General features: G+C 33.4%; 1 protein-coding gene across 1 annotated transcript; it reads left to right on the forward strand.

Annotated features, from left to right (window-relative positions):
- Positions 1-9,294: 9,294 nt before the first annotated feature.
- On the forward strand, positions 9,295-13,544 carry LOC126715284 (auxin-responsive protein IAA1-like). Its single transcript, XM_050415823.1, has 5 exons — positions 9,295-9,700; positions 10,938-11,122; positions 11,313-11,424; positions 13,034-13,095; positions 13,208-13,544. The coding sequence occupies exons 1-5, from the start codon at positions 9,435-9,437 to the stop codon at positions 13,243-13,245; spliced, it is 663 nt and encodes a 220-aa protein (XP_050271780.1). The 5' UTR covers positions 9,295-9,434; the 3' UTR covers positions 13,246-13,544.
- The last annotated feature ends 13,474 nt before the right edge of the window (positions 13,545-27,018 follow it).

Consider the following 27,018-nt stretch of genomic DNA (forward strand, 5'->3'; position numbering starts at 1 on the left):
CAGCTTGTATTTTTAGCATTTTGTGTTTTAATGAGTTCCTCCTTTTTAAAGAAGACTTGTACATATATTTGTAGAATAGACTAGGCAAAAAGAAAGATTTCTTTAAATCTTAGGGTGGTCGTCTTACCCCTATATTTGGGGGATTGGTGTTTTATTTGGGTTCAAAAGTTAGGCGAAGATTTGACCATTAAATTGAGGGATTCGTTTAGAAGTTGTGGCTGGCAAGGTTGTTCAACTCTCCAAACCATACGGCATGGTGAAACCGTGTGGATTCTATTGTTAAGTGGCAGTTTCTAACGATGTAGACAGACACGAGCCAATCTCTCCTGACTCCTGATCTAGTTTATACTTTATAGGTAGTCAGAAAGAAACTTCTGGATAAACCATTAGGAAAAAAACATCACACTTCAAGCGCTTGTCGTTAATAACTCACCTTAAATACGGTGCCCAAGTTTCTTATTGACAATCCACAGCCGCCAATAACTCACCTTAAATATGATAGAATTCCGCGGTGGTGTTGCGGATGATTTCTGATCTCGGTGCAGTGCCGGTGATGATTTGGCTTCTTGGAAAGCTGATCAGGTTAATGTAGCTAAAAAAACTCCCAAAACGAGCCACCAGAGTTTCCTTGGTATGTTGTGCATCCGTCATATGCTTCATTTTTCTCACTAGATGTGGTTTCCACAACCATATAGTACCCACATGTATTGCATTCTTCTAAAAAAAAAAAAAAGATAAAAGAAAAAGATAGGTATTGCCTAGATCCTGTCTACTTTTTTCAACCAAATTATGGAGCTGATTTTGAGTTTTACGCTAAAGGGGAAATAAATATAAGTGGGCACGCCGAAAGGCATGTATTTGAGCTATTGGCAGTCAGTGAGGATATTATTGATCGAGATTTGTGATTGCGGTTCAAGATTGAATTTCACGTGCTTGTGATTTAAACGATAGCGATAGGAAACTAAATACCCAACTCAAAAGTAAAGAGCGAGGATGGTTAGACGAGAAGACCATCCTAAATCTCTAGCCCATATGCCGATGACCATGCAAACGGAAACGGACCGAAAAAGATATGCAACGCCTTTATGGATTTGTGGGACAAGCAAAATAACTAGCTGGAGCCTTAAAAACAAATTGGACCAGGAGTGTAGTAAGTTTACACCTTTAATTTTTTTTTTTTTTTTTTGGTAAATACGGAATGCTGGAATTAGATAGAAATAAGTCTGTTACAAGACATTCCCTCTTTTTCAAGGGTACATAGCTGATCCACCGCGGATTAATAAACAAAATATAAGCGTCAACACTAGTGCTGCCTATTCTAGCCAAAGCATCCGTGCATTGGTTTGCTTCCCTATAAACATGTTCCACTTGCTGATTGCTAAAGGTCCTCAATAGGTTCTTGCAGTCGGTGAGTAGAGGTTCAAGTGAGAAATTGATTTTGGAGTTTTTAATAAGGTGAACTACTGCTAAAGCATCAAGTTCTACAATTAAACTTGGAATGTTTTCTTCTGGGCCATCATAAGCCCATCTCTGAGGGCCCATAATTCTGCCATAATGCTATTCATATTCCCACAATTCCGAGCACACCCTTTGATCCACTCCCCATTCTCATTCCTTTGGAGACCTCTACCGCCAGCTTGCCCTGGTTTGCCTATTTAAAAATAATATGCTATTTGAAAAGAATGCGCCCGATCCAAAATATAAAGTTGGGTTTATAATAGGAATGGAAATAGCTCGAAAAAATAAATAAATAAAACAATTTTTTTTTTTCAAAACAGTATGAAAGTAATTTCAAAAAAATAAAATGTGAAACTAGTATGTGTTTAGAATGTTTACATTAGTATGTGTTTAGCTCCCACTTTTAAAAACAAATTTCTAAATACTTAAAACAAATAAAAACATTGATTTTTGGGAGACCATTTCAAGTTTGAGATATTTAAAAATATATATATATTTTACAGGAAGTAACATATATAGATTATTAATATTATTTGGATAATGATAAACTTTAAAATTGATAATGATAACATATATTTTACAGTAAGTAACATATATAGAACTAATGTACCCTTCTTTCTTTCTTTTTTATTTTTGGATAGTGATAAAGTTAACATTTGAAAGGTGAGAGTTTTTTTGTGATAAAAACAAGCTCCTTAATTTAAAAGATAAAAAAGTTTGGGCAAATCTGTGGAGCTCATTGTTTTCAATTTATTTACAACTATACCGCTAAAAAAAATTTATGTATCTTAAAAACATCCTCTTAATTGTTTTCAAAATCTTGTTTTGAACCTAGAAAATAGGAACTAATTTTTTGAATACTGTATTTAGAATGCATTAGCCAAACAAAAGATTCAAGTGTGGGATCCACTATTTTATGGTTTCCAAAACAAAACATTGTATTTAAATCCTATTACCAAACAAGCCCTAAATATTTTAAATATCAAAATCAATTATATTTTAGGGCATGTTTGGTAAGAGTATTTAAATAAAGTTTTTTGTTTTGCAATCTATAAAATGGTGAGTCCCGCACTTGAATATATTGTTTGGCTGATATTCTCTAAATACAGTTTTTGGAAAATTGTATCCTATTTTCCTTATTCAAAACATGATTCTGAAAACGACTGAGATGTTGTTTTTATGATACAAAAAATGTTTTTAACTGTATAGTTGTAAATAAATTGAAAATAGTGGACCCTACAGATTTGTCCAAATTCTGCTATCTCTTAATTAGTTTATCTTTATCATAAAAAAAGTCTCACGCTTCAAATTTGAAACTTATTATTATATATATATATATATATATATAAAGGGTACATAAGCTCTATACCCCTTATCATTATCAAAAAAAAAAAAAGTAATCTACAAATTCTACAATGTTTTGAATTTAATTTGAAAGCATCCTAAAAGTAATCTACAGATTTTATATTAAAAATTGTTTGGGACAAATCTATGAACCCCACATATTTGTCTTTTAAATAAAAATATACACACTTCTAAAACTATTTTCATTAAATAATGTAAATGGTAAGTTAGGAAATTTGCTTATTGACTTTTCAAAGAATGATATTCCGTCTATCACATTTTGGTATTTTTTAAAAATCCAAATTTTTAAAGAAACATCATTTAATAAATTGTCTTTTATATAAAAGGGTACTAATTTCCAATACTAACCTCTTTAATTTAAACTTTAGTGAAATATGGGTATTGAGTTTTTAGAGTTAAATGGCATGTTGCCTTTTTTTTTTTTTTTTTTTTTGGTATTTACTACAAATTGAATTAAACAAATGGATCACAATATGAAATTTGCAGCATATTGTGCATTTTTTTTTCAACAAGGCATGCATGATGACTACCTGATGTTAAAAATATTTTTATATAACCTTTACAAACTTATGTGGCAATAAATTTGATCAGTAAATTCTAAAAATATAAAAATGAATGTTTGACTTACTAATTTTTTGTGATGGGTAATACATCAATTTGTAAAGGAGATATAGTAAAATAAATATTATTCCTAGTATCACTCTTATGGCAATTTATGCGTCTATTGAGGAATCGACTGGATGATGCATTGCACTTGTCACATATTAAACTACACATAAAGAATAGTGATTTAGAAATTTATTAATCTTGAGCCAATTTTCTAATGCTTTCTGTTTGTGAACTAATGCATGCACATGAAGAAGTCCACTATACCAGCATGAGGCGTCACATGATTAAGCCCCAATCCTAACTGTATATATAGAAGAGTACAAAAACCCAATTCACTTTTGCACATGATGGATGAACTAAACAACGAATTATAAGAATGAAAGACGAGAAAAATTTGCCAATCAAAATAATACTTTTTTTTTTTTTAATGACCTAGAATGAATAAAAACAATTCAGGGTTAGATAGATTATTGCCTATTAGGTAAACTAGTTTAATTAGTTTATCTAAATATGAAAGAGATTTAACAAGAGACTCAAATGAAAATTTCCTGAGATGGCAAGACAGTGGCTGAAGCCGCGTGCGGCTACCGGTTTTGCAGTGAGAATCTTGAGTCTTGACCGCTCCCTGTTTTATTTTATTTTCCAGAAACGTTGAATGGGAAAACGACACGTCCCCAACAAGCAAACATTATCACATGTCTGTCGGACTTGTCAAGGCAATGTAGCTCTTCCCTAGCTTGACTTGAAATCCTCAAAGACTTGGGTCCCAACTTTGTTTATATAACAGCTTTAGGTCAACCTACAATGCACTGCTGCAAGCAATGCAAAAGCTGAGTTAATCTCAATTTTATATTTATTTTTTTCAAAGTCTTTCTAGTACGTATCTCTTTAGTTCAATTTATTTTTGTGAAAATGTATTATATCTGAAAAAATAAAAAATAATGAGGTTTTAAAGAGTTGAAAAAGTACAAACAGTTCGAAGAAATGGATTCTTTATCATAAATCACGCTAGGGATGTGCTTCATTTCTTTCATTATTTTCTATGTATTTTGTAGCTGGACAATAAGATTATTGTTGAATATGGACAGCTGGCCAGCCGGCCAACCCTTAATTTATAATTTTATGTATAAATTTGAAGCTTGAGCCCAAATCATTCTTACGGCTAATTAATAGGCACATGCAAATTCGTTTTAGGTCAAAACACCTTTGAATGTAGGGGGCTTTTAAGTTTAAACTTTATAAAGTAAAAAGATTTTGAAAAAGAATTTGACCTTTGAAACGCCAAAATGGTATTTCTTTTCGCCTGAGACATACATTTTAAAATGAGAGTAGGGGTGGCGCCAATCAGAAGTTTATATGGAATCTAGAAGTTAAAAGATCTCTTAAGTGGGACGAGGTGAGGAAGAATAAAATCTTGATTAAGTCTTATATCACCTAAATATATGGAATGTGTCTTAGACTCTAATTGGCATGAGACCCTTAAAACTGTGAGGGTAACACAAAGTAAAAAAATTATGCCAATGACAAGCTTAAGCGTGACAGAATAGTATCATAGCAGATCCCTATATAATGTGGGGTGGTAGGTAAGTACCACACAAGAACATGTGGCTCTTGATGGGCTAGATTGTGGGACCCAAAAGGCCAAAAAACCTCTTACGTGAGATAGGGTAAAGAATAACCAAATTTTGACTAAGTCCCACATCACTTAGGTAAAGGGAGATCCTACGCTTTTATCTGGAGTATCTTTGACTCTACTTGGTATGAGACCTTTTAAGTTTTAAAACTGTGAGGGACAACCCAAAGCAAACAATATCATGTCAATAATGAGTTGGAATGTGGCATTATATTTCAAAATCTACTTCTTTTTGCCTAATTTATGCTGAGTTAGGTTATGTTATTATTTACTTTCTAAAATTTTCATTTTCTCTGTTTAGAATAACACATTTTGTGTAATTAAGAGTGAAAGGGGACATAAATCTATCATATTAAATAATAAAAATGGAAACTCAACAAAGGATGAATTAACTCTAGTTTTGTTTCAAATGTCTCACATTAGATTTTAAACTCATTCTTATTTAATTTGTGTAAAAAGTCTTTCCAGTTTCAAAATATTTTCAATCTATTTAAATTATTTAAAATTCCATTTAAACTACTTACAACCCATTTGAAACTAATCCAATTTTTCTTAGAACTCCAAAACTTAATATTAATTCAAACACAAAATTTGATGAAAAATTTATTGATGATATGATATCATGTTAATAGGGTAGATGTTATTTTTAAATATTTTTTCATATACTAATGAGAGGATTCCCTATTTGGGTTTCATCATTTTTTGTACTAAAATATCCTCACACAAATATTTAAACTCTCTAAAATACCCCTATCTTTTAGTTAAATAATTTTAAATTTAAAAACACAAATAGGTTAAAAAAAAGTAATTTACTATTTTTTAAAAAGTACCTAAGTTTTAGACTTTCAAACTTTTATAAACTCTCGCGTAGTAAAAAATCCTAAAAATAGGACACTAACACTATCTTTATCTCACTTTTAAACATTATTTCACTAAATTCAAAAAAAAAAAAAAAAGTCTCATTGCATACACAAAACGCGTGTGATATATGAGGCTAATTTTTTCATAATGGATTAATATTGGTAATTTATATGTAGATCTTGTGGTTATTTCTTAAGTTTCCATTACCAATATATATTTATTGACAAATAATTCCAATTCAATTTATTTAACATAGTAATTAATGTTCTTTAAAAGAAATCAAAATTTAAATCTCTCATTCAAAATTATTAAAATTCTTTAGTTATAATATTTAATTATAAGTATTTTTGGACTACTTTCTAAAAAACCATGAATAATTTTAATACTTGATTGCAATTATGCATGTATAGGGATTACAAACTAGTATTATTTACTAATACAAATGATATTTAATGTGAAGTGAAACCGGTCAATTTTATTTCCTAACAGAATATACCACACACAAAAATTGTGAAGTTTACTGTAACAACATTCTTATTATTGGCCTATCAAAAAAAAAAAAACATTCTTATTATTGGTTATGTATGAAGTTCTCCAATGGTAGTCTATAACTTAGTATTGGATTTATGGTGGTAAATGAGCCAAGCTATTTATGAATTACTCCTACTTAGCTTACAAAGACACTTGTTTATGTTTTATTTAACAAATAAGCCAAACTAAAGTCAGGTTTTATACATGATTTAAAAGAACCAAGCTTAAACATAAAAATGTGTCCATAACTTGTTACTCAATTTGTGTATGTGTATAAAAAAAAATTTTGGTAAATGTATTTAAAATATACTTATACATAATTAAGATTGGATTGTTTAAATTTGTAAATAAGTTCATAAAATATCAAGTTATTATTTTAAATTTATTTGATAATCAATAGTTCATTTCATAGTTGCAAATATACATAATTTACGGTCATACCAGATTAATTGGTGAATCTAATTATTATAAGCTTATAGAAAAGCTAATCTATTTAATTATCTCAAACAATATAATTTCAATTATTATTTAGTTATTAATTGTCAAAATATAATATTTGAAGATATAACAAATTATAGTAATGGTTTTACTCTGAGAGTAGAGAATTAAAAAAAAAAAAAAAATGAACCAAGCCTAAAATGTTTCAAATAAAATTAAATAAACTAATTGTAAGGACTCAATTTGTAACGATCCCAAATTGGTATTGGGTTCGAACGTTAAAGTCCCAAACAATAAATTTGTAAAGAGTGGGCTAAAAGACTAGGCCTTGGTGAACGGACAGCCGTTAGTCATGGTGTTCAAGATGATCGCACAGAGGCGGACTGTGCTTACCCAAGAAGACTTTCTCCTCAACACGGCCTGGATGGCTCTGGTTCTTGGCCCTCGTCCCCCCTTTTTCTGGACTGCTTCCTCTTCCTTTTATACTAGTTTTTCACCTCTCTCGAACGTCCACGTGTAAGTTCAGTTTTATAGAGCTGATACTTGTCCCATCGGCCTATACCCAAAGTGGTTGGGGGTGGTTGTAAAAGCCGAAAAGTATGGTTCTATCTGGCGCTGAGTATTTAATTGCAGTAAGGGCAGCCTTTCCCTAGCTCTTTTGTCGTCACACTGTTCAGGGATCCTTTCCCCATTAATGCTACCAAGACGCTTGTTGGCGCATTCAATGCGGAGGTGACAGCTTTTCCTTGAACCGCTCCTACACTGTACCCCTGTGCGTGTTCTACTGTACTCCCCCTTTCTTCTGGAAGCGCTTTGGGATGTCGAGGACAGGATTGTCCTCGGCTATATCTCTAGGCCATTTGGACTTTCGTTGCATGTCCTCGGTAACGTCTCTCCTCGGCGCGGGCCTTGGGCCCTAATGTAAAGTGGGCCAGGATCACAAATTCTTTGGCCCCACACTAATTATAAAAGTTTATTACTCAGTTCGATTCGACTGGATTGCAACCCAAGTTGAACCTCACTTTTATTCATTTACTTATCTTTTTAGGGGATCAAGTATTTGTTTGGCTTGACTTTTGTTTTGTTTTGTATATATACAACCTTTTACAGTCATATTTTTGCCATATTAAATTTTGTGTATCTTATTTTTCGGGCAAAATAAATCTATCAAAATAAGTTTCAAAAATTGATAAAAGTAAAATTATAACTTTAAAAAGAGAGTATATGTGTGTAAATATTTTATATACATAAGAAAAATAAGTTCCAACCAAAAATATACTTAGGGCTATAAATAAATTTAACTGTTTATATATAGTTCAAGATCAACTTATTAGGGATTTTGTTTTGTTTTTAGTTTGTTAATATGCATACATGTATAAAAATACTTATTTGGATTATGTAAATTGGTGCACAAGCTTATAAGATATCAAATTACTATTTTATAATTTATTGAAAATGGAAATTGTCAATTTGGTACTAATAAAAGGCAGGTCAATATAATTTGTATTTCATGAACGAAAATTATACTATCTAATTAACTCAAATAATATAATTTTAGCTATAATTTAGTTAAAAATTAATGGTATGGACTTGTGAAAAGGTAATATATATATATATATATTAGTCATAATGTTTACAACATATGAAAAAAAAAAAACAAAGTTAATCAAATAACTCATAAACAATCTCAGGTTTATTTGACTAGAAAATCAAGTTTAAACATATACTAGAGCTTTGTGATGAACTTGAATTCAACTTGTGTTTAAATCAAAATGAATCATTATAAATTTTTAATATTCAACTTAACTCTACTTATTTTTAACCCTAATGCTAAGGAATAAAACTTAGATACAATACATAAGTTTCTTAATTAAATTCAAACACTTGTTTGCGTTGACTAATAAAAGATGAATTGTATTATTTTTTAAAAATATAATCAAAATGTTAAGAGATAAAACTTAAATACAATATGTAAATTTGTCAATTAAATTTAAACACTTAATTGTATTGACTAATAAGAAATGAATAGCATTATTTTTTATTATAAAAGACAATCAAATCCAACATAGTAAAGTATTTGAATTCAATTGGAACCAAATATATGAGTTATTGTATCTAAATTTTACCTAATGACAAAATAATACTAGTGATTAAGATAACAGCAATAGTTGAAAGCAGATTAGCGAATATAGTGGGTGGGAGAGTTGAAAGTGAATTGATTGAGAATGAATGTACCGACAAGGGGCCCAAACTTCCAAGCTTTGCTATCATCACAATCACATCCACATTCTCACAGCCACAGTACACGCATCTACATGGATTCATCCTCCAATCCACACCCCCACGTGGCCTCGTCTTATAGGCTTTCCAACCCCTTATATGTCCCCCGACACCCATCCACTCGTTCACGCATACTCACAAGCAAAAACCACACAAACACAACAATTTGATAGTACTAAATTACTACTATTATCATATACTAGGATTTATTCGTAGTTTCATACCCCAACTTGTGATTGGTCCCACCAAGCCCTACACTATGCCACCGGACACACTCTCGGATTCGCCGGAGTCTGACGTCACCTCCGCCTTGACCTTCAAGGACACCGAGCTCACCTTAGGAATACCTGGCGAGCCAACTCGTTCACCTGCAGGAAAGTTCTGTACCAAACGTGGATTCATCGAGACCGTCGATCTTAACCTCAGAACATCTACCAGCAACCCACATGGCAAAGCTCATGCTGACGAGGTTGACGACAAGTCTGATGATGTTGTCTCCGGTGCCTGCAAAACCCCAGCTTCCAAGTAAGAGAATACTAGCTAGCTAGCTTGGACCTATATAAATTTTTAGTTCATTAAAATTAATTCAAAGAAAAAGTGTGGCATTTATTTTTTTGGCTGAAGGATTTTTACTTGTTTAGGGTAATTACTCTATCCGACTCTAAAATGTTTTGCACAATATCCATATTTGAGTGTTCAAATTTTACATATAATTTAAAAGAATGTAAAAATGATGTCAAAGGATATGGATATTGTTAAGTGCAAAACAATCAAAACTTATTTGTTTATTTGTTGAAGTTGGTTAAGTTGTATTGATGTAGTGAGGTTTTAAAAAGTAATTAAAAAAAGAAGAAGATTATAACAAACATTCCTAATTAGTTATGATGAATACAAAAGTTTTGTAATTAATCTCAACACTTTGTGGTGGCCTTTCTAATTAAGACAGTCAGGTTAAATTTCCTCTCTTCACTCTTAAATTATCAAGAAAAAGAAAATAGTGATGGTGAAAAGAAGATGATTTACTTTACATGTGACATGATAGTTATTCTCAAGAATAATGGTAATATTTTTCTAAATATAATTAGTCTATGGAAAAAAAAAAAAAAAAAAAAAATCCTCCATCTGATAGGAGGGTTTTCTTTTCTTCCTTATTTAAAGTGTGAAGGAAGATTTTGACACTTAAAAAAAAAAAAAAAAAAAAAAAAAAAAAAAAAAAATAGAGAACTGAATCATATTACTTGAACCATAACTCTCTAGACTAATTTTAAAGACACTCCTTAAGTATAACTTAGTATTGTTACACCGGCTTTTACCAAGGTTTTAGAACGCTTTAAGCTTTTCTATAAATTTATGTTTAGGTTTTTTAAAAGTATTTTTTTTCCTAGGCAATTGATTGAGTTAAGAAGGTAAGCGGGAACTTCTAGATCCGCCCGATCGATGAATATTTTATGTTCAAAAGCACATGAGTTTTGCATATATACAAATATGATTTTAGATGCTGTTTTATATGTAAATGAAAGATCATCAAAGATGATAGAGTAGCCTAAAACGCTCGCTTTTTAAGGCCATCTGCTAATACAAACGAACTAGGTTACAAAGATCGAGCTCATACATGATAAGCGGCTGTAGTTCATTCTTTGCGTTAAATAGGGTATATGCATGCTAGCTACTAAAGTCTTCATGCATGTTATTCAACATTGTGAAAATTTTGTGTGATTAATTTGTACAAATATACACATAATTTCTCATTGTGGTATTTAAGGACCCAAGTGGTTGGGTGGCCACCAGTGAGATCGTACAGAAAGAAGGCGTTGGAGAGCTGCAAGTACGTGAAAGTAGCCGTAGATGGAGCACCGTATCTGCGTAAAGTGGACCTGGAGACATACAATAGCTATCAGGAGCTATTGATGGCCTTAGAGAAAATGTTCACTTGCTTCAAAATTCGTGGTGAGTATATTAATTATAATATATATATGTGCTACTTATAATATGTAGTATTTGTTGGAGTTGGAGTTTGTCATTATGGGACAATATTAATTATTACCATTTGACATTTTGAGTCATATAACTATATAATAAGAGGTAGTTTAATCATTTGTGCTTAAATTCTTATTGATTTTGGTGCTATTATATATAGGTAATTATCTGGATGAGAGCAAGGTTATCGATCCAATGAAGGAAATGGAATATGTGCCAACCTACGAAGATAAGGATGGTGACTGGATGTTAGTTGGAGACGTTCCTTGGAAGTAAGTCATCACTAAATATAATTAACCTAACCTTTAATTAAGTGACTAGTAATCATGAGAAGAATAAAGTTTCCAGGTTGAAGACTTATAAAACCATACATATTTATTATTTGGGTTTTACTAAGGTATGCCTTAAATACATATATTAGTAAATCATTTTTAAAAACGTTTTTATGGAAAAATGAAAAAAGTAACTAACTGTTTTGATAGTTTTTTCAATTTTTCATAAAAAGTTTCTTAAAATAGATGATTGTTAATGTATGTTTTAAGGACATAAATTATTATATTGGGTTTTACTTACTTTTAGTATTTTTTTAACTAGAGATCTTCTTTTATTTTAAATACACGAGGACAAGTGATAGTGGGTTTTAATTTTCACATTTTATTTAGTTAGTGGGCGATGTGGCAGTTTCTCATTAAAATAAAAGAAATTTCCAGTTAAAAAAATACTAGAGATAAGCCAAACCCTATTATTTTAACAAGTCATATACTTGATTAAATGGGTCATGTGACCAAAAATACATGTGGATAGTTTTATCAATTGTTATGTAATGGGTTAAAAGAATTTTCTACAAACCCGTTATATATGAGGTAAGATCTCTCTCATTGAATCCTCAAATTTCTTCTAACTTTTATTTAGATGTAAAATATGTGACATTTAAAACTTAACTAAATGAAAAATGTCACACATCCAACTAAAGATATGAAGGAATTACAGGATTCAGTTGGAGATGATTAATTATTTTCCAACTTTATGCTTGTAGGAATAGAGTTTTTGTAAAGAAAATACTAGAATTATTACTAATTTTCCCATAAAATACTTTGATTTTAATTTGTGTTTAGAAATAGGTACATCAATTTGAATATCATACAGTTATACTAACTCCATTCGAACAATATGTTTTTTTAAAAGAAAAACAAAATTGGATAATTTTGTGGGAGTTGGGACATGGAAACTTAGTAACTTTCATTTATGGGTCCGTTTGGATACAACTTATTTTTGCTGAAACTGAAAATTGAAAATACTGTAGCAAAATAAATTTTAAATATGTGAAAAGTGCCGTGAGGCCCATTTTAAAAATTTTTTTTTTCTGATGAACAGTGCACAAACAGTAATGAACAGTACATGAACAGTGCACTGTCTCCTAAAAGATGTTGCCTGTGAATAAATAAAATAAAATAATAAAATAAAAGGAAAAACGCAAACGTGAAATGCAGCTCAAAACGTGGATCCAAACACTCACTATGTGTCCTTTTCTAGAGCATTGTCAGTTTGAGAAATTCGGGACTGCATACCAAATCTTCCCTTGTGTTGTGTCTTGTGTTATCTCAATTTGGTCTCTACAAGTAGCATCTTCTTTAAAGATGTATTTCTATTTCCAGCATTTCACTCATTTTAAGGATTTAAGGCTACCATTAAGCATAATAAATATTAATTAGATTAAACTAATTTAACTGGTACTATTTCTCTTAAGTGGCCTCAGATCTGTAATTGTAGGATATTGAAAGAAACTGGTCTTCTTTTTTCCTTTTTTTTTGATAGGAAAAGAAACTGGTCTTCTTAATTTAATTTTAATTCATATGATTTATTTCCCTTTTTGAATGGCAGAATGTTCATAGAATCATGCAAGCGTATTCGCTTGATGAAAAGCTCAGAGGCTGTTGGGTTAGGTAATAACATATTTTAAGTACTTAAAAGAATTAGTTCATCTAATTTTTCTCCATATTTAATTAATACATCTCTTTTATTGAACATTTATTTTCCTAATTGATGATTATGCAGCTCCTAGAACTCCTCCAAGATGTACAACCACGACTTGAGAACCAAGAAATTAGAGTCTCCTTGAATGGTAGAAGCTTGCTTAGCGATCAGTCCGATGGAGAGTAGATAAATAAGAATGATTACTTTTTTTCTTTTTCTTTTTTGATAGGAATAAGAATGATTACTGTTTGTATTATTTTCCCTTTCTGGTCTAATTTGGTTGATGATACCTTCATGTAACATATTATTGTTAGTCTTGTAAACTTTTGCTGACATTACTACTTCTTGTGACTTGTGAGTGATTGTAATCGTGCCTTTTGAAATATTATTAGACTATTAATTATTGTTAGAATATTAATTAATTATCTTCTATTAATTTATTTTTTTTGGACAAGTGGTATTTTATTACTATGATTTATGACGTTAGAGTAAGTTATAATGGGCTCGAATCTTTCTCCACTTTGCATTTGTTAAAAATTTTAAATTTTGAAATAAGTGATAATTTATTAATAATTAGGCTCATAGAGTCCTAGTATGTTCGCTAACTACCTTTCCTGGCAAAATAAAATCTTGATATACGGGATGTGATTTTTTAACATGATTCTATGATTGTTTCTAATGCTCTCTTGGATTCCTGCACTCCACTAGTTGCTGTATACCTGTATCCAATATCTTAAACAGGTATGTTAGAAATTTCAAGGTTTCAGGTCAATCCAAGTATCACATGTGGAGCGGCAAGGAAATAAACTAACACATCTACATCTTGGCGAAATATGCTGAGAAAGTAGATAATTTTGTAATTAAGATAGAGAAAAATCTATCTCCATTGAGTTGGCTATAAGTCTATAACTCAATACGTACTAAATTTATATTTTTCTTAATAAAGTTACAATCTTTTCATAAAAAAATTTATTAAAAAAAAAAAAAAAAAAAAACCATCTTTACCATGAACCATTTATGCTATATATATCGGTTTCCACAGGCCTTCATGCTGAAATTAAATAACACTAGTTTGCTGCAAAATGGAGGACTCTGTCCAAATAGCAAAATCCCAGAACGTACGTACACCACTCTTTTATCCATCAGGCGGAAGAAAATTGTGTCAATTAAGTTATAAATTTATGCGAAATTGCTTGGCTGAACAGTAGGGTACGTTTGTTCTTTGTAATCAATGAAAGTTGATTGATGGATTTGTTTGTGGAGCTGAGTTGTACGTCATGCTACGCAGGCAAGTTCTCTGCTTCACACTTGACGATAATCACCATGAGAAGCAACTTAACCTGTAATCAGTACGCATCGTTTAATGCATTACAGTGCATGATCAATAAAAAGCCAGAACATTTGATTCTCTTACCATTTATGGTTAGGTAAACAAGAAGTGTTATGTCCATAATATTTTCACAATAAATTATATCTGATAAATTATTATTGTTTCTAATTTAAATCCAAAACTTAAATTACATTTTTATCTGCTCATAATAACTAATAACAACCTATCACTTTTTTTGAAAATCCAAATTGGAAGAACAGCCAAGAAATTTATTGAAAAACATTTAATGAACATTAAAAGGGCAAGGGGAGCTATATTTTCAGGTAGGGCTTCTAGCCAAACCTGTAGCTCCATACCATCTTCGGCTTTTTTAGCTAGAGCATTTGCAACCTTATTACTATTGTGTATCACCATTGAAAATCACATTTTGAAGGCCTATCTCTTTGGCAAATTGGACAGCTCTACGACATGCAAGGGCTTCCACTTCTACTTCTGTCTAAGGGAGTGGTATACGCATTGACAGAGCACCAATAACCTCACCATTCGGGGTGGCAATTCATGTTCGTATGCCAGATTCATGTTGTGTCAACTAATGAGTATACGACTATATGGGTCAACACTAACCTGACATGTTTATTAAAAGGGTCAAGATTCCTTAACCTTAACACAACCTGTTTATTAAATGGGTCAGTTATGTCGACCCATTTATCAAATTTTATCAAAGAGAAAAAAAAATATACAAATTTTAGTATTAACTAAATTGATCTAAATTATGAAAAAAAAAAAATTATTATATAAAATTCAGAACTAACGAGTAAATGCATCGCAAATAACCATTTAAAATCAAAACATATCTCAATATCACAAATAATCAATTACAATATGTTAAAAAAAATAAATCACAACAACTAATAAGTTTATATACCTACTGTGGGGCCTGAAATTTGAAGTCCTAGCCCACTTCACATTAAGGGTCCAAAGCCCAAGCCGAGGAGCCTATTACCGAGGACGTATGACGAAAGCCCCTTAACGGCCCAATAATATAGCCGAGGACAACCTCACGCTCAACGCCTCACAAAACGCCTGAAGAAAAGGACAAACTCAGTACAAGAGCAGTACAAGCTAGAAAGCTGCCAACACCATAACGTGGAGCCCAGCACCTGACAAGCCCATACCCCATACCATGCTATCTAGCTTTTCCCAACCACTCTGACGTGAAGATTGATAGGACGAGTAATTGCCCCAAACAAGGAGAAACTGACACGTAGATGAAGAAGGGAAATCGAATACTAGTATAAAAGGGAAAAAATGAGGGGAGGCCCCCGGAGAAAGAAGGAAGAAAAATGAGGAATGGTGAGAATGTAATGCTCCTCGGACTAATTCCGAGGAGTCAAACCTTTCAAACTACATTGATGCAAGGCTTAGCTATGCAGTCCAAACTCATCTTCGTATGATCGTTCATGAAACCGAGACCAGACCGAAACCCAGCGTCCAAAGGCAGGCCTTTCCAAACCCACTCTCTACAAATCATATTGTTCGGACCCTTTACATACGAGCCCAACTTCATTCTTGGGCCGTTAAATAAATCGTGTCCCCACACCTACAATTTGAAAGGTATATTGGAAAAATATCATTTAATTAAATAGGTCAGTCGAGTTAAACGGGATAAACCACAACAACTAACCTCACCATTAAGGGTGACAATTCATGTTCGTGTGCCAGATTCATGTTGTGTCAACTAATGAGTATATGACTATATGAGTCAATACTAATCCGACATGTTTATTAAAAGGATCAAGGTTCCTTAACCCTAATACAACCTGTTTATTAAACGGGTCAGCCATGTCGACTCATTTATCAAATTTTATCAAAGTGAAACAAAAATATACAAATTTTAGTATTAACCAAATTGATCTAAATTATGAAGAAAAAAAATTATTATATAAAATTCGGAATTTACAAGTAAATGCATCGCAAATAACCATTTAAAATCAAAACATATCTCAATGTCACAAATAATCAGTCACAATATGTTAAAGAAAATAAACCACAACAACTAATAAGTTTATATACCTACAATTTGAATGGTATATTGGTAAAATATCATTTAATTAAACAGGTCAAATGGGTTAAATGGGATAAATCACAACAACTAACCTCACCATTAGGGGTGGCAATTCATGTTCGTGTGCCAAATTCATGTTATGTCGACTAATGAGTATACGACTATATGGGTCAACACTAATCAGACATGTTTATTAAAAGGATCAAGATTCCTTAACCCTAACACAACCTGTTTATTAAACGGGTCAGTCATGTCAACCCATTTATCAAATTTTATCAAAGCGAAACAAAAATATACAAATTTTAGTATTAACCAAATTGATCTAAATTATAAAAAACCAAAAAAAAAAAAATTATTATATAAAATTCAGAAATAACGAGTAAATGCATCGCAAATAACCATTTAAAATCAAAACATATCTCAATATCACAAATAATCAATCACAATATATTAAAGAAAATAAACCACAACAACTAATAAGTTTATATACCTACAATTTGAAGGGTGTATTGGTAAAATACCATTTAATTAAACAAGTCAGGCGGGTTAAACGAGTTCTATAGGTTGGAAACTAACCCAACCCATTTATTAAACTAGTCAGTCGTGTCAACCCAAATATGAAACGAACTCGTTAAGCCTCAACCCATAACCTACTAATTTTGTGTCAAGTCGTGTCGTGTTTATGGGTCGTGTCAAATTTTGCCACCCTTACTCACCATCGTTATCTCAGACAACCACCCCAAAACTAGCAAATTCATTGCTCTTGAAAATGGCTCCATTGAAATATGCCTTATAACAATGTCAATTAGGAGGACACCAACGTTGGAGAGGAAAAGACTGGGTGAGGTTAGGGTCCGGTTCATGAGCATTAAGAAAGTCCTAGAGCATGCCACCAGCCAAGGAGGTAATCATAAAGTGTGGCTACAAAGGGAGATCAAGACGGATTGCATTACGACAATTCCATAAAAGCCATGCAACTAGGACAAAGATCTCTTTCCTGTAATCATCATGAAATTGCAAAAATCTAGATAGAAGGTCAGAGAAATCAGTAGTAGGGGATGTGATTATTTGGTTAATACAGGAGAGACTACTCCAAACAATCTCCACCTCCTTGCAGCCCCATACGGCTTGAAGACAATCCTCCAATTCAACATTACAGTTATTACAGAGCACAACTGGGGTAATATGTCTACAAAATAGGTTATCTGTCGTTGGCAATGAATTGTTGCAAGCACACCAAGAGAAATGCCTCACTTTGTTGGGAACACGTAGCTTTCAAATACCTCTCCAAAAAGACTTTTGGGGGTTCAGATTAGAGCTACTTTTGTTATTGGTCGAGTTTCCTCCAACCAACATACACTTACAAGCACTGTGGGTAGAGAAGTTATCCATTTGAGTTTAGGACCAGAATAGACGATCTTGGGGAAGCCAAGAGCTTAAGGAAATGCTTAGAATCAATTGTGCTTCATGAGGAAAATGTTATGATTTGTTATGAAAATGTTGTAAACATATCATTTCTCTAAACAAAAGGGTTTATTAATTTATTTGTATGATTTTTCTCCCAACGCTATCTTCAACTAGCATTATAAAAGGTTATAATTTTTAAAATTTTGGCCTCCCTTAAAATTGTAACTATATCTTATTTATGTTTTGCATAATTATTGATGGGTATGGAAAAATTGGCATGGTCGTTGATGACTAGACGTAAGATCAAAGATGAATGTGTAAGTAATAATCATCTATATTAAATAGACAATAAATAACGACATTCAATGCCCACTTTAAATGTGTGGTAACCGATACAGGCAAACAGTTGACTAACCATTATCCTCTATTGATGATGGTTATGAAAGCACCGAGCATTATTACCCCAATAAAGACACCACAATCAATTCCCAAAAAAGGTTAGCCTAGAGAGAAGTATAAAACCGTTCCTACACCTACAAAACAAGTTATGCAATCTTAATAGTAAAATACACTTTTTATTCTTAAAAGCCATTTTTATTTCAACCACTGACTTGACCATCAAAGCTCCCATACCAGGGCACAACCCGATTGTCACTATAAGTTTTCTTTTTCTTGTAGATCTTAAAAAACCTTTTTAGAACTCTGGATTTGGACGAGTGACCCAACTAATGACTTTTGGCATCATCAGTTAACATGGACATTAGACACCTACAAAAAGATTATGTGAAGGGTATTAGTGTATGTAGTTCCAGTATTTGAGTATCCATTAAATATATACATATTATATTAAAATTGAAACATAATCAAAATTCAAATTGAATCCAAATTAGCTTTTAATTATAATTTAATTTTGTGCCAAGTATCCAATTAATTGTCTTAATTTTGGTTTCGAGTGACATATTCATAATACTCAACATGAACGCTGCGATAACTACCTCACTCAATTGGATATGACCACCTTATCATCACCACCCATAAATGTTTTCGTGTGTAAGCATAGGTTATAACCTAGTTTTTCAGATAAAGAGACTAGCTTATTCTTTTGTATTTTAAATGCGTATATGTATTGTATTATCGTTTTATTCTTTTTATAAAGAATCTGTATTATAGGGGGTTGGTCTGTCCACAAGGCCCATGAAGCTTTGGCCTATAAAGTAATTGTGGGGACCGGCCCAAAATAATAGGCTGGTTGGGCCCTAGGCCCGTTCGAGAATGAAGCCCGTCCGAGGAGACATCGTGGCCCAAGCAATCCTTATTTAGGCCCACTGGAGCAAAGAGAACATGTCTGAGGAGTAATTTCTCTTCGGACATTGCAAAATCCAGATCAAAGGCATGTCCAAGCCACTACAATCCATCTTCCAAATACGTGAAAAGGAAGGAAACCCGAGATATCTCAGCAAAGGCTGCCACCACCACATTAAATACATTACAACTACTCTCCTGGCCGCATTAATGAAGAGAAGACCCCTGAACAGTGCTACCTTGGGTACCGCAACTCACAAAGAATTGATAGGAGTGTCTAATGGGACAGGTGCTCAAGTAGGGGTTTGGATGATCAACAAGTGTAAAACCCAGATGATATAAAAGGGCCTATATAATATGTAAGAAGCCCCTCAAGAGGGGGGACGGAAAAAAGGAGGAGAGAATACTGTAGAAAAATCTTATTGCATTAATCTGTGTCCACTAATCAAGTTTTAGGCCTTATCATTTGTGAGGGACCTCTCTTTACGGTGGCATTTTTCGTTCTTATTTCTGTATTCCCTTAACCCATGCAACAAACCGTTTAAACTAACTGAAACTAAGTTCTTTAACCCATACTCTACAAAAAATTCATTGTGTGGGACTTCTTGGGTCAAGACTTGACCGACAAGGATTGGATCACAAAAATTGTGTCCCTACAGTAACAGTGAGGAAAAGGTTAAGCTCGGCACAAGAAACAATAGTATGAGATTGACTAAGCATGGTAAAGGGAAAAACCCCAAGCCCAATTAAGAGCTTCGGATTTCGACACAATTGTTAGGTTCTAAAAGTTTAGAACAATTGGTAAATCGTGAACATAAACTTTTCTAGATATAGATCATAGAGTCTATAAGGTATGTTAGACAATGCTCAAGGTACTGCAAGTCAGAATACAAGAACAAGGAAGCTACAGGTTCAGGAAATTCGAAACTTGCTAAGTTCAACCAATCGAGAAGAAAGCTCGACCAATTGAGATAGATCAGCAGAATTTAATTAAGGCCTAATAGCTCATTAAGCCCATCAAGTGATTAGGGTTTCAGATCTAATTCACATAGTATTTAAAGGAAACCCTAAGACACGTTTTAAAAAGAGAGAGAAGAGTGCATCTTGTGCCTCTAATTGTAGATCTAGGGTTTTTGTACCCAAAGCCCTCTCAAATCCTTTACCAACAATACTCTTTGAAGAAACTCAAAATTCGATGTTATAGAAGTTGTTGCCATCACTAGACATCTTAACTGATGATCTAAATATTTGAGTGGAGATCTCAAAGTCAAAAACTGGAGAGTTTGTGTTGCTGATCAAAACCTATAAGTGGAGTTCAGAGTCACAAACTGGAGTGTTTGTGTGCAACAAATTCATAATAGAAGAGTTTGTGGATTTGGAGTTGCGTTTGGTCATGTGAGTAAGTACTACATGAGGTAGCAGTAGATTTAAGATTAAGTCTGTAAAAACTTTCATTCTATTAGTGAATTGTTATCTTGTGGATTGTTTAAGTTAAATCTTTCCCAAGTTTTTTACTTTGAAACAGGACCGTTTCATTAGTTTTCCAGGGTCATCATATCGTTGTATTATTTACTTTTCCGTTATTTGATATGATTAATATTTGTTTAACCTAGATCTGTTTAATTGAACTAAGTAACAACTTGGTTTTAAATTAGGTTAAACAAACTATGTTTACAGGGGTCTAAAATCTAACAACAATGACTGCCCTTATTGTGGTCTACTGACTAGTTGATGAAGGAATGACCTTGGCATTCCAATGATATACACAAAAAAGCCGAGGATGAACCATTGCACAATGGAATTATGCTCGATAAACCGAAGAAAATAGCGCTTGAATTCAACAATAGTCACTTCCGCATTAAATAGATGTTCTCACCTAATATGGTTGCATTTATTATTGAATGACTGGCCTAAATAGTGTTACACACCCAATAATCCACTCATCTCCCTAAAAGGTGGAGGAGACACCTGATGGAATAAGTATCTACTTATTTCCACCATTGGAATCCACTAAAGTGAGGGTTAACTAGTATAAATAGAGCCCCTCTCCAACTAGGGGGGAATCGGAAAAAAGAGAGAGAAGAGTTGTCCTAAAGAGAAATTGTATTCACTTGTATTCACATAATTTAATTTGTAAGCATCAGCAGGTAAAACCTAGTACAATATTCAGATTTTTACTACTTTGTCATATCATTTTGAAGTAACCTGATTATCTTTTTTGCCTCTCCCATTGTAAAGCTAGTTTGAAGTAAATTACTAAATTAGTTGTGCCAGTCAAATTTAACATTTTGACTGGCACATGTATGATAACTTATGAAAGATCATTTTCTTGAATCATTACTGTCATGGTTAATGTGAGATCACGGTGTGACTAGTAGTGTGATTCTAGGACACTAGCGGCCCCACATTGATGTTAGGGTGGTCACAAGACCACCCTAATTTGCAAAAAAATGTATATATATACTTGCAAAATATATATATATTTATTAAACTAACCTATTGTGATCACCCTAAAAAAATGTTGAACACCCAAACTTGAAAATCACAATAATTTAGGTTCAACAAAAATAAGAGTAATGCTGTATCCACAACTTATTTACAATAATCTCACAGCAAATTCTATGTGGTAAGTTGTTACTGATTATAATTTGGACTCAATACTAACATCACTTTTTTACCCACCAATAATAGCTTGTCATATAAGATTTGTTGTAACAATATTGTGAACATAGCATTTCTTCAAAAATAATTCTAGTCCCCATTGAACTTCCCAAACATAATCCTTAACCCCTTAAACAAAAAGGTTTAAATAATAACAATAAAAATTAGCCCAAATAACAACAAAAATAACCAAAAAAAAAAAAAAAAAGACTAGATCAAACAATAAATAGTGAACAAATTATTCAACAAAAAAAACTATTCAAAAACAAAAAATAAAAATCCCCAATCATTCAAATTTGGAACTTGTTCAACCCATTACTAACAAATAATTTATAATTTCATTTTTCCTTCAAAAATGGTACCAAGAGAAATACTATGGTCGTCATTTCTCATTGGAGGTGCTGGCAATTATGTTTTCTTTGGCTTTGTAATCACATCAATTTTTCTCTCCTTAGTGACTTTGCTCATAGTTTTAGCAAATACCATTTCTCTCTGTCTCTCTGTTTCTCTCTCCTCTCTCTCTCTCTCTCTCTATTATCATTTCAGACTTTCTCTCACTTTATTACTCTCATCTTATCAGTCTTTTTTTTCCCCCTCTTTGTAAATAGAAAGATGTTGTAATACCTCATGTATTTGAGTGTGTGTTATTTATTTATTATTATTTTTATGTTGTTATATTCAAATTATTTCTTTAGTAAATTTTGTATAATTTAAGTTTCTTAGTGATCACCTTAAAATAAATTCCTAGAGCCGCCACTGTTCTAGGAATATGATTAATATGTACTATGTAGGTTGACTGATCTTTGTATAGGCCATGATGAGGTCTTCATCACTTCTGAAATTTATCAACCTGAGTTGTCTTGCATAGGCTAGTAGTCTTTTTTTTTTTTTTTTTTTTTTGAGAAACCTGCTTCTTAATAATTAATCAACGGAGGCCAAATTAGCCTAAACAACATACTAAATGTCTGGTGGTACATCTTCCATCCAGACAGTTAAATTGGGCGAGTTAATTGCCCATCTTGCTAAAGCATGAGCTACATTATTTCCTTGGCGATGAACATGAGTAAAACTATGACTAACAAAAGAGGAAACTAAGCATCTAATATCTTGAATCACATGTCCATGTAAAGCTAGGGATGGATTAGTGCTATTAAGTTCTTTGTAGATGGTATATATCTGAATCACCTTCGATGATAACTTTTGTAAGGCCAATCTCTAGATCCAACTCGATGGCTTTCCTAGCTGCCATTGCTTCCACTTGGGCCACTGTTGTTGGGAGAGGGACCTACTGTGATAGAGAAGCCATGACCGCTCCTTCAGAGTTTCGGACGACTACTCCTATGCCAGCTCTTCCTTGTTCCACAAAGATCGCACCATCATAGTTCACCTTGTAAGCTTTTGACTTCGGCGGCTTCCATCTTGTATGATTCCTATGCTGGACCGTCCTTATTGCCAGATGGAGATTCTAGAACTCTGCCTTCCTTTCCTTTTACAATGGAAGTATATGGTTTATAGGACACACAGCTTCCTTAAACCTAACTTGGTTCTTGCGGTTCCAAATAGCCCAGCCCGTGAAGGCTAGAAGTTCAGCATCCTTCTTTTCCGTAAAAGCTCTCTGGAAAATTTCTTTGACATTATATCCCTGCAAAACCAAAAGCCAGCTCCATTATGGATCCAAGCTCCAAACCACTTGCAAGTTAGAACAATAGAAAATTGCATGTGCACAATCCTCATCACTCACTTTACAATTTTCACAAAGCACAGACGTAGTGATCTTTCTGTGGAACAAATTTCTCTTTGTTGGTAGAGCTTCCTTACATGCTCGCCACACAAAGTTTTTGATTTTACTAGGCACCTCCATTCCCCATAGATTTCTCCAAAATTCCAAATCATGAGCTGATCTTTGTACTGTAACAGAGCCGTCTTGCAAGAACCTGTAACCCGACCGTTCTGAGTAACGGCCTGATAAAGTAAAAGGCCAGACAATTGCATCGGGCTGACTAGTAGAACTCAGAGGGATGCTCATAATGATGTCAACTTCAGCTTTCTCAAAAACATGGTTAATCACTTCAGTCCGCCACCATCAATAGACTGAATCAATCAGCACTTCAACACATGAATTTTCTTGACCAAATAGCACTGGAGTAGTAATTCTAGCCTTATGTTTTGTTGGAAGCCAACTTTCACCCCAGATTTCGATTTGTTTCCCATCACCTACTCTCCACTATGCTCCCTTAGCTATCACATCTTGACCTATAAGAATACTTTTCCATGCATAAGAGGCTAAAGGAGAGTCTTTTGCCTCTAAGATCGTACCTTTAGGGAAAAATCTTGCTTTGAACACTCTATGGAAAAGAGAATTTTCATCATAGAGGAGTCGCCATGCCAATTTAGCCAACATAGCCTCATTAAACATTGCGAGGTCCTTAAATCCCAAGCCCCTTTGATTTTTATGTTGACACAAATCATCCCACTTCACCCAATGGACTTTTCTTCTATCTCCCCTTTAACCCCACCAAAACTTCCGAATAAGAGTTTCTAATTCATGGCACAAAGTGACTCGGAGTTTAAAACAACTCATGGTATATGTGGGTATAGCATGAATGACGGATTTTATTAGCAATTACCTTCTGGCTTGTGATAATAATTTTCCTTCCCAACCTTGTAGGTGCTTCCAAACTCTTTGCTTCAAGTGCTCAAAACTTACCCTCTTATTTCTCCCCACCATTGATGGCAACCCAAAATATTCTTCATAATTTTTCAAAGTAGTCACTTCAAGATCATCCATGATTTTGTGTTGCATGTCAATGGGAGTAGACTTACTAAAGAAGAGCGTCGTTTTGTCTCTATTTAATTTTTGCCCCAAAACTCTTTCATAAGAGGATAGAATCTCCAACACTTTTTGACAATCATGTGATGTGGCCCTACAAAACAAGAGGCTATTGTCTGCAAAAAATAAGTTTGTTAGTTTTGGACCATTACGACAAATAGATACCCCTTGAATATTTCCATTGCTGGCTACCTTGCGGATCATTCTATGAAGACCTTCCAAGCACAACAAGAAAAGATAGGGTGATAATGGATCACCTTGATGAATCCCCCTACTCGGTTTTATGTTACCACATGGCTCACCATTAACCAAGAGAGAATAAGCTACCAAAGTGACACATTCCATGATTAAAGCAACCCATCGCTCTTGAAAGCCCATTTGCACCATGACATCTTTTAAAAAAGACCACTCAATGCGATCATAAGCTTTGCTCATGTCTAGTTTGAGCGCCATATAACCAGACTTCCCGGAGTTGTGGTTCTTCATGTAGTGTAAGGTCTCATAAGCTACTAGGATGTTGTCCGTGATGAGGCGACCTTTAATAAAGGCACTTTGGTGTTCGGAGATAATATAGGGCAGCACCTTCTTCAACCTATTAGCAAGCACCTTAGAGAAGATTTTATACATCACATTACAAAGACTAATTGGTCAAAATTCCGTCACCCTTTCCAGGTTTTTTATTTTGGGGATCAATGTCACAAAAGTATGATTTAAAGGGCTGGGAAGGGAACCTAAATTCAAGAAATTCAAGATAGAACCACTTACATCACCTCTTACCAAATCCCAAAAATTATGATAGAACAATGGAGGCATTCCATCCGGGTCTAAAGCTTTTAAAGGTGCCATTTGCTTCAAAGCATTGTAAATTTCCCATGCTTGGAACTCCCTGGTTAGAATCCCATTCATTTCCTCAGTCTCCACTCTAGGAATGGAGTCCACCTCAGCAGCCATCTTAATTGGATTGGATGAAGTGAACAGCTAGTTGTAATAGTCCCAAAAAATGTCCGGAATCTGACTTTGTTCAGTACACCAATCATCAGCCTGGTTTCAAATTCCTGCTATGTGGTTTCGTCTCTTCCTTTGGGGGGCTCTACAGTGAAAGAAACGTGTGTTTTGATCTCCGTCTTTTAAATATAAGGTTCGTGACCTTTGTTGCCACATCCTATCCTCTTTTCCCATGAGAACATTTATCTCATTCTGAATTTGCACAAGCCAAATTGACCCCCTAATCTGTAACGCCAACTTCTCTACCCGAGCCAACTCTTTTCTCTCTTTTTTCAACTCTTTTCTGACATTCCCGAAGCATTTTTGGCTCCAACGGGTAAGCTCCTTACCACAATTTTCTATATTCCTGAGCATACGTCAATTGTCACCTTCCTCATAGCTTGCTTGCCATATGCCTTCCACCGTTTCCCCACACCCTTTGTCAGCCAGCCAGATTTCCTCAAATCGAAACGGCTTTTTCTACTGCTGAAACTCTAGACCAGCTTGTTCAATCCATAACAATTTATGATCAAATGTCGTACTGTCTATGTGATGTACTCGAGTACCCAAAAAATTTGAAAACCATTCAGCTGTAGCTATTGCCCTGTCTAATCTCTCCCAAATGGAAACTCCAATGTGGTAATGTTTGCTCCAAGTGAATGGGAAACCTTTGAAACTCAAATCCATAAAACCACACTCGTCTAACACTTCTCTAAAAAGCTGCATTTGAGCCCAAGGTGGTAATCTTCCACCTGACTTCTCTAATTGTTTGGTCACCTCGTTGAAATCCCCGGCACATAACCAAGATAATGAATTCTGCCCATGCAATCGACGTAAGAGATCCCAAGATTCATGTCGCTTGTGTGTTTCAGGCTCGTCGTAGAAGCCAGTAAAACGCCAAGCTAAAACCGAACTCTTATTAATGATTGCGCCGATGTGGTTCAGTGAAGAAGATACTACCTCAACTTCAATGTAAGTGTCGTGGTAATAAAGTTTGGCTAAAAATTGGTGCCAGTGTAACTAAAAAATTCCTCTACATTTATCTTCACCTTAAGTTGTATTTATATTATATCTTTTAAAATTAATTACTAATAATTTATCAATTGAGATTATAGATGCCATTATTTATTCATATATTATGTCACTATATGAGTAATATGAGTTATCAATTTATATATATAGATAGAATAGAATACTTAATTAAATGTTTTTTTTTTTTTGAGAAACAACTTAATTAAATGTTATAGTTACAAATATCATCATCTTTTTTATACTATTATATATATATATATATATAGATCTCAAAGTGAGAC

This window comes from Quercus robur, chromosome 2, assembly GCF_932294415.1.
Source record: "Quercus robur chromosome 2, dhQueRobu3.1, whole genome shotgun sequence".
Taxonomy (NCBI): Eukaryota; Viridiplantae; Streptophyta; class Magnoliopsida; order Fagales; family Fagaceae; genus Quercus; species Quercus robur.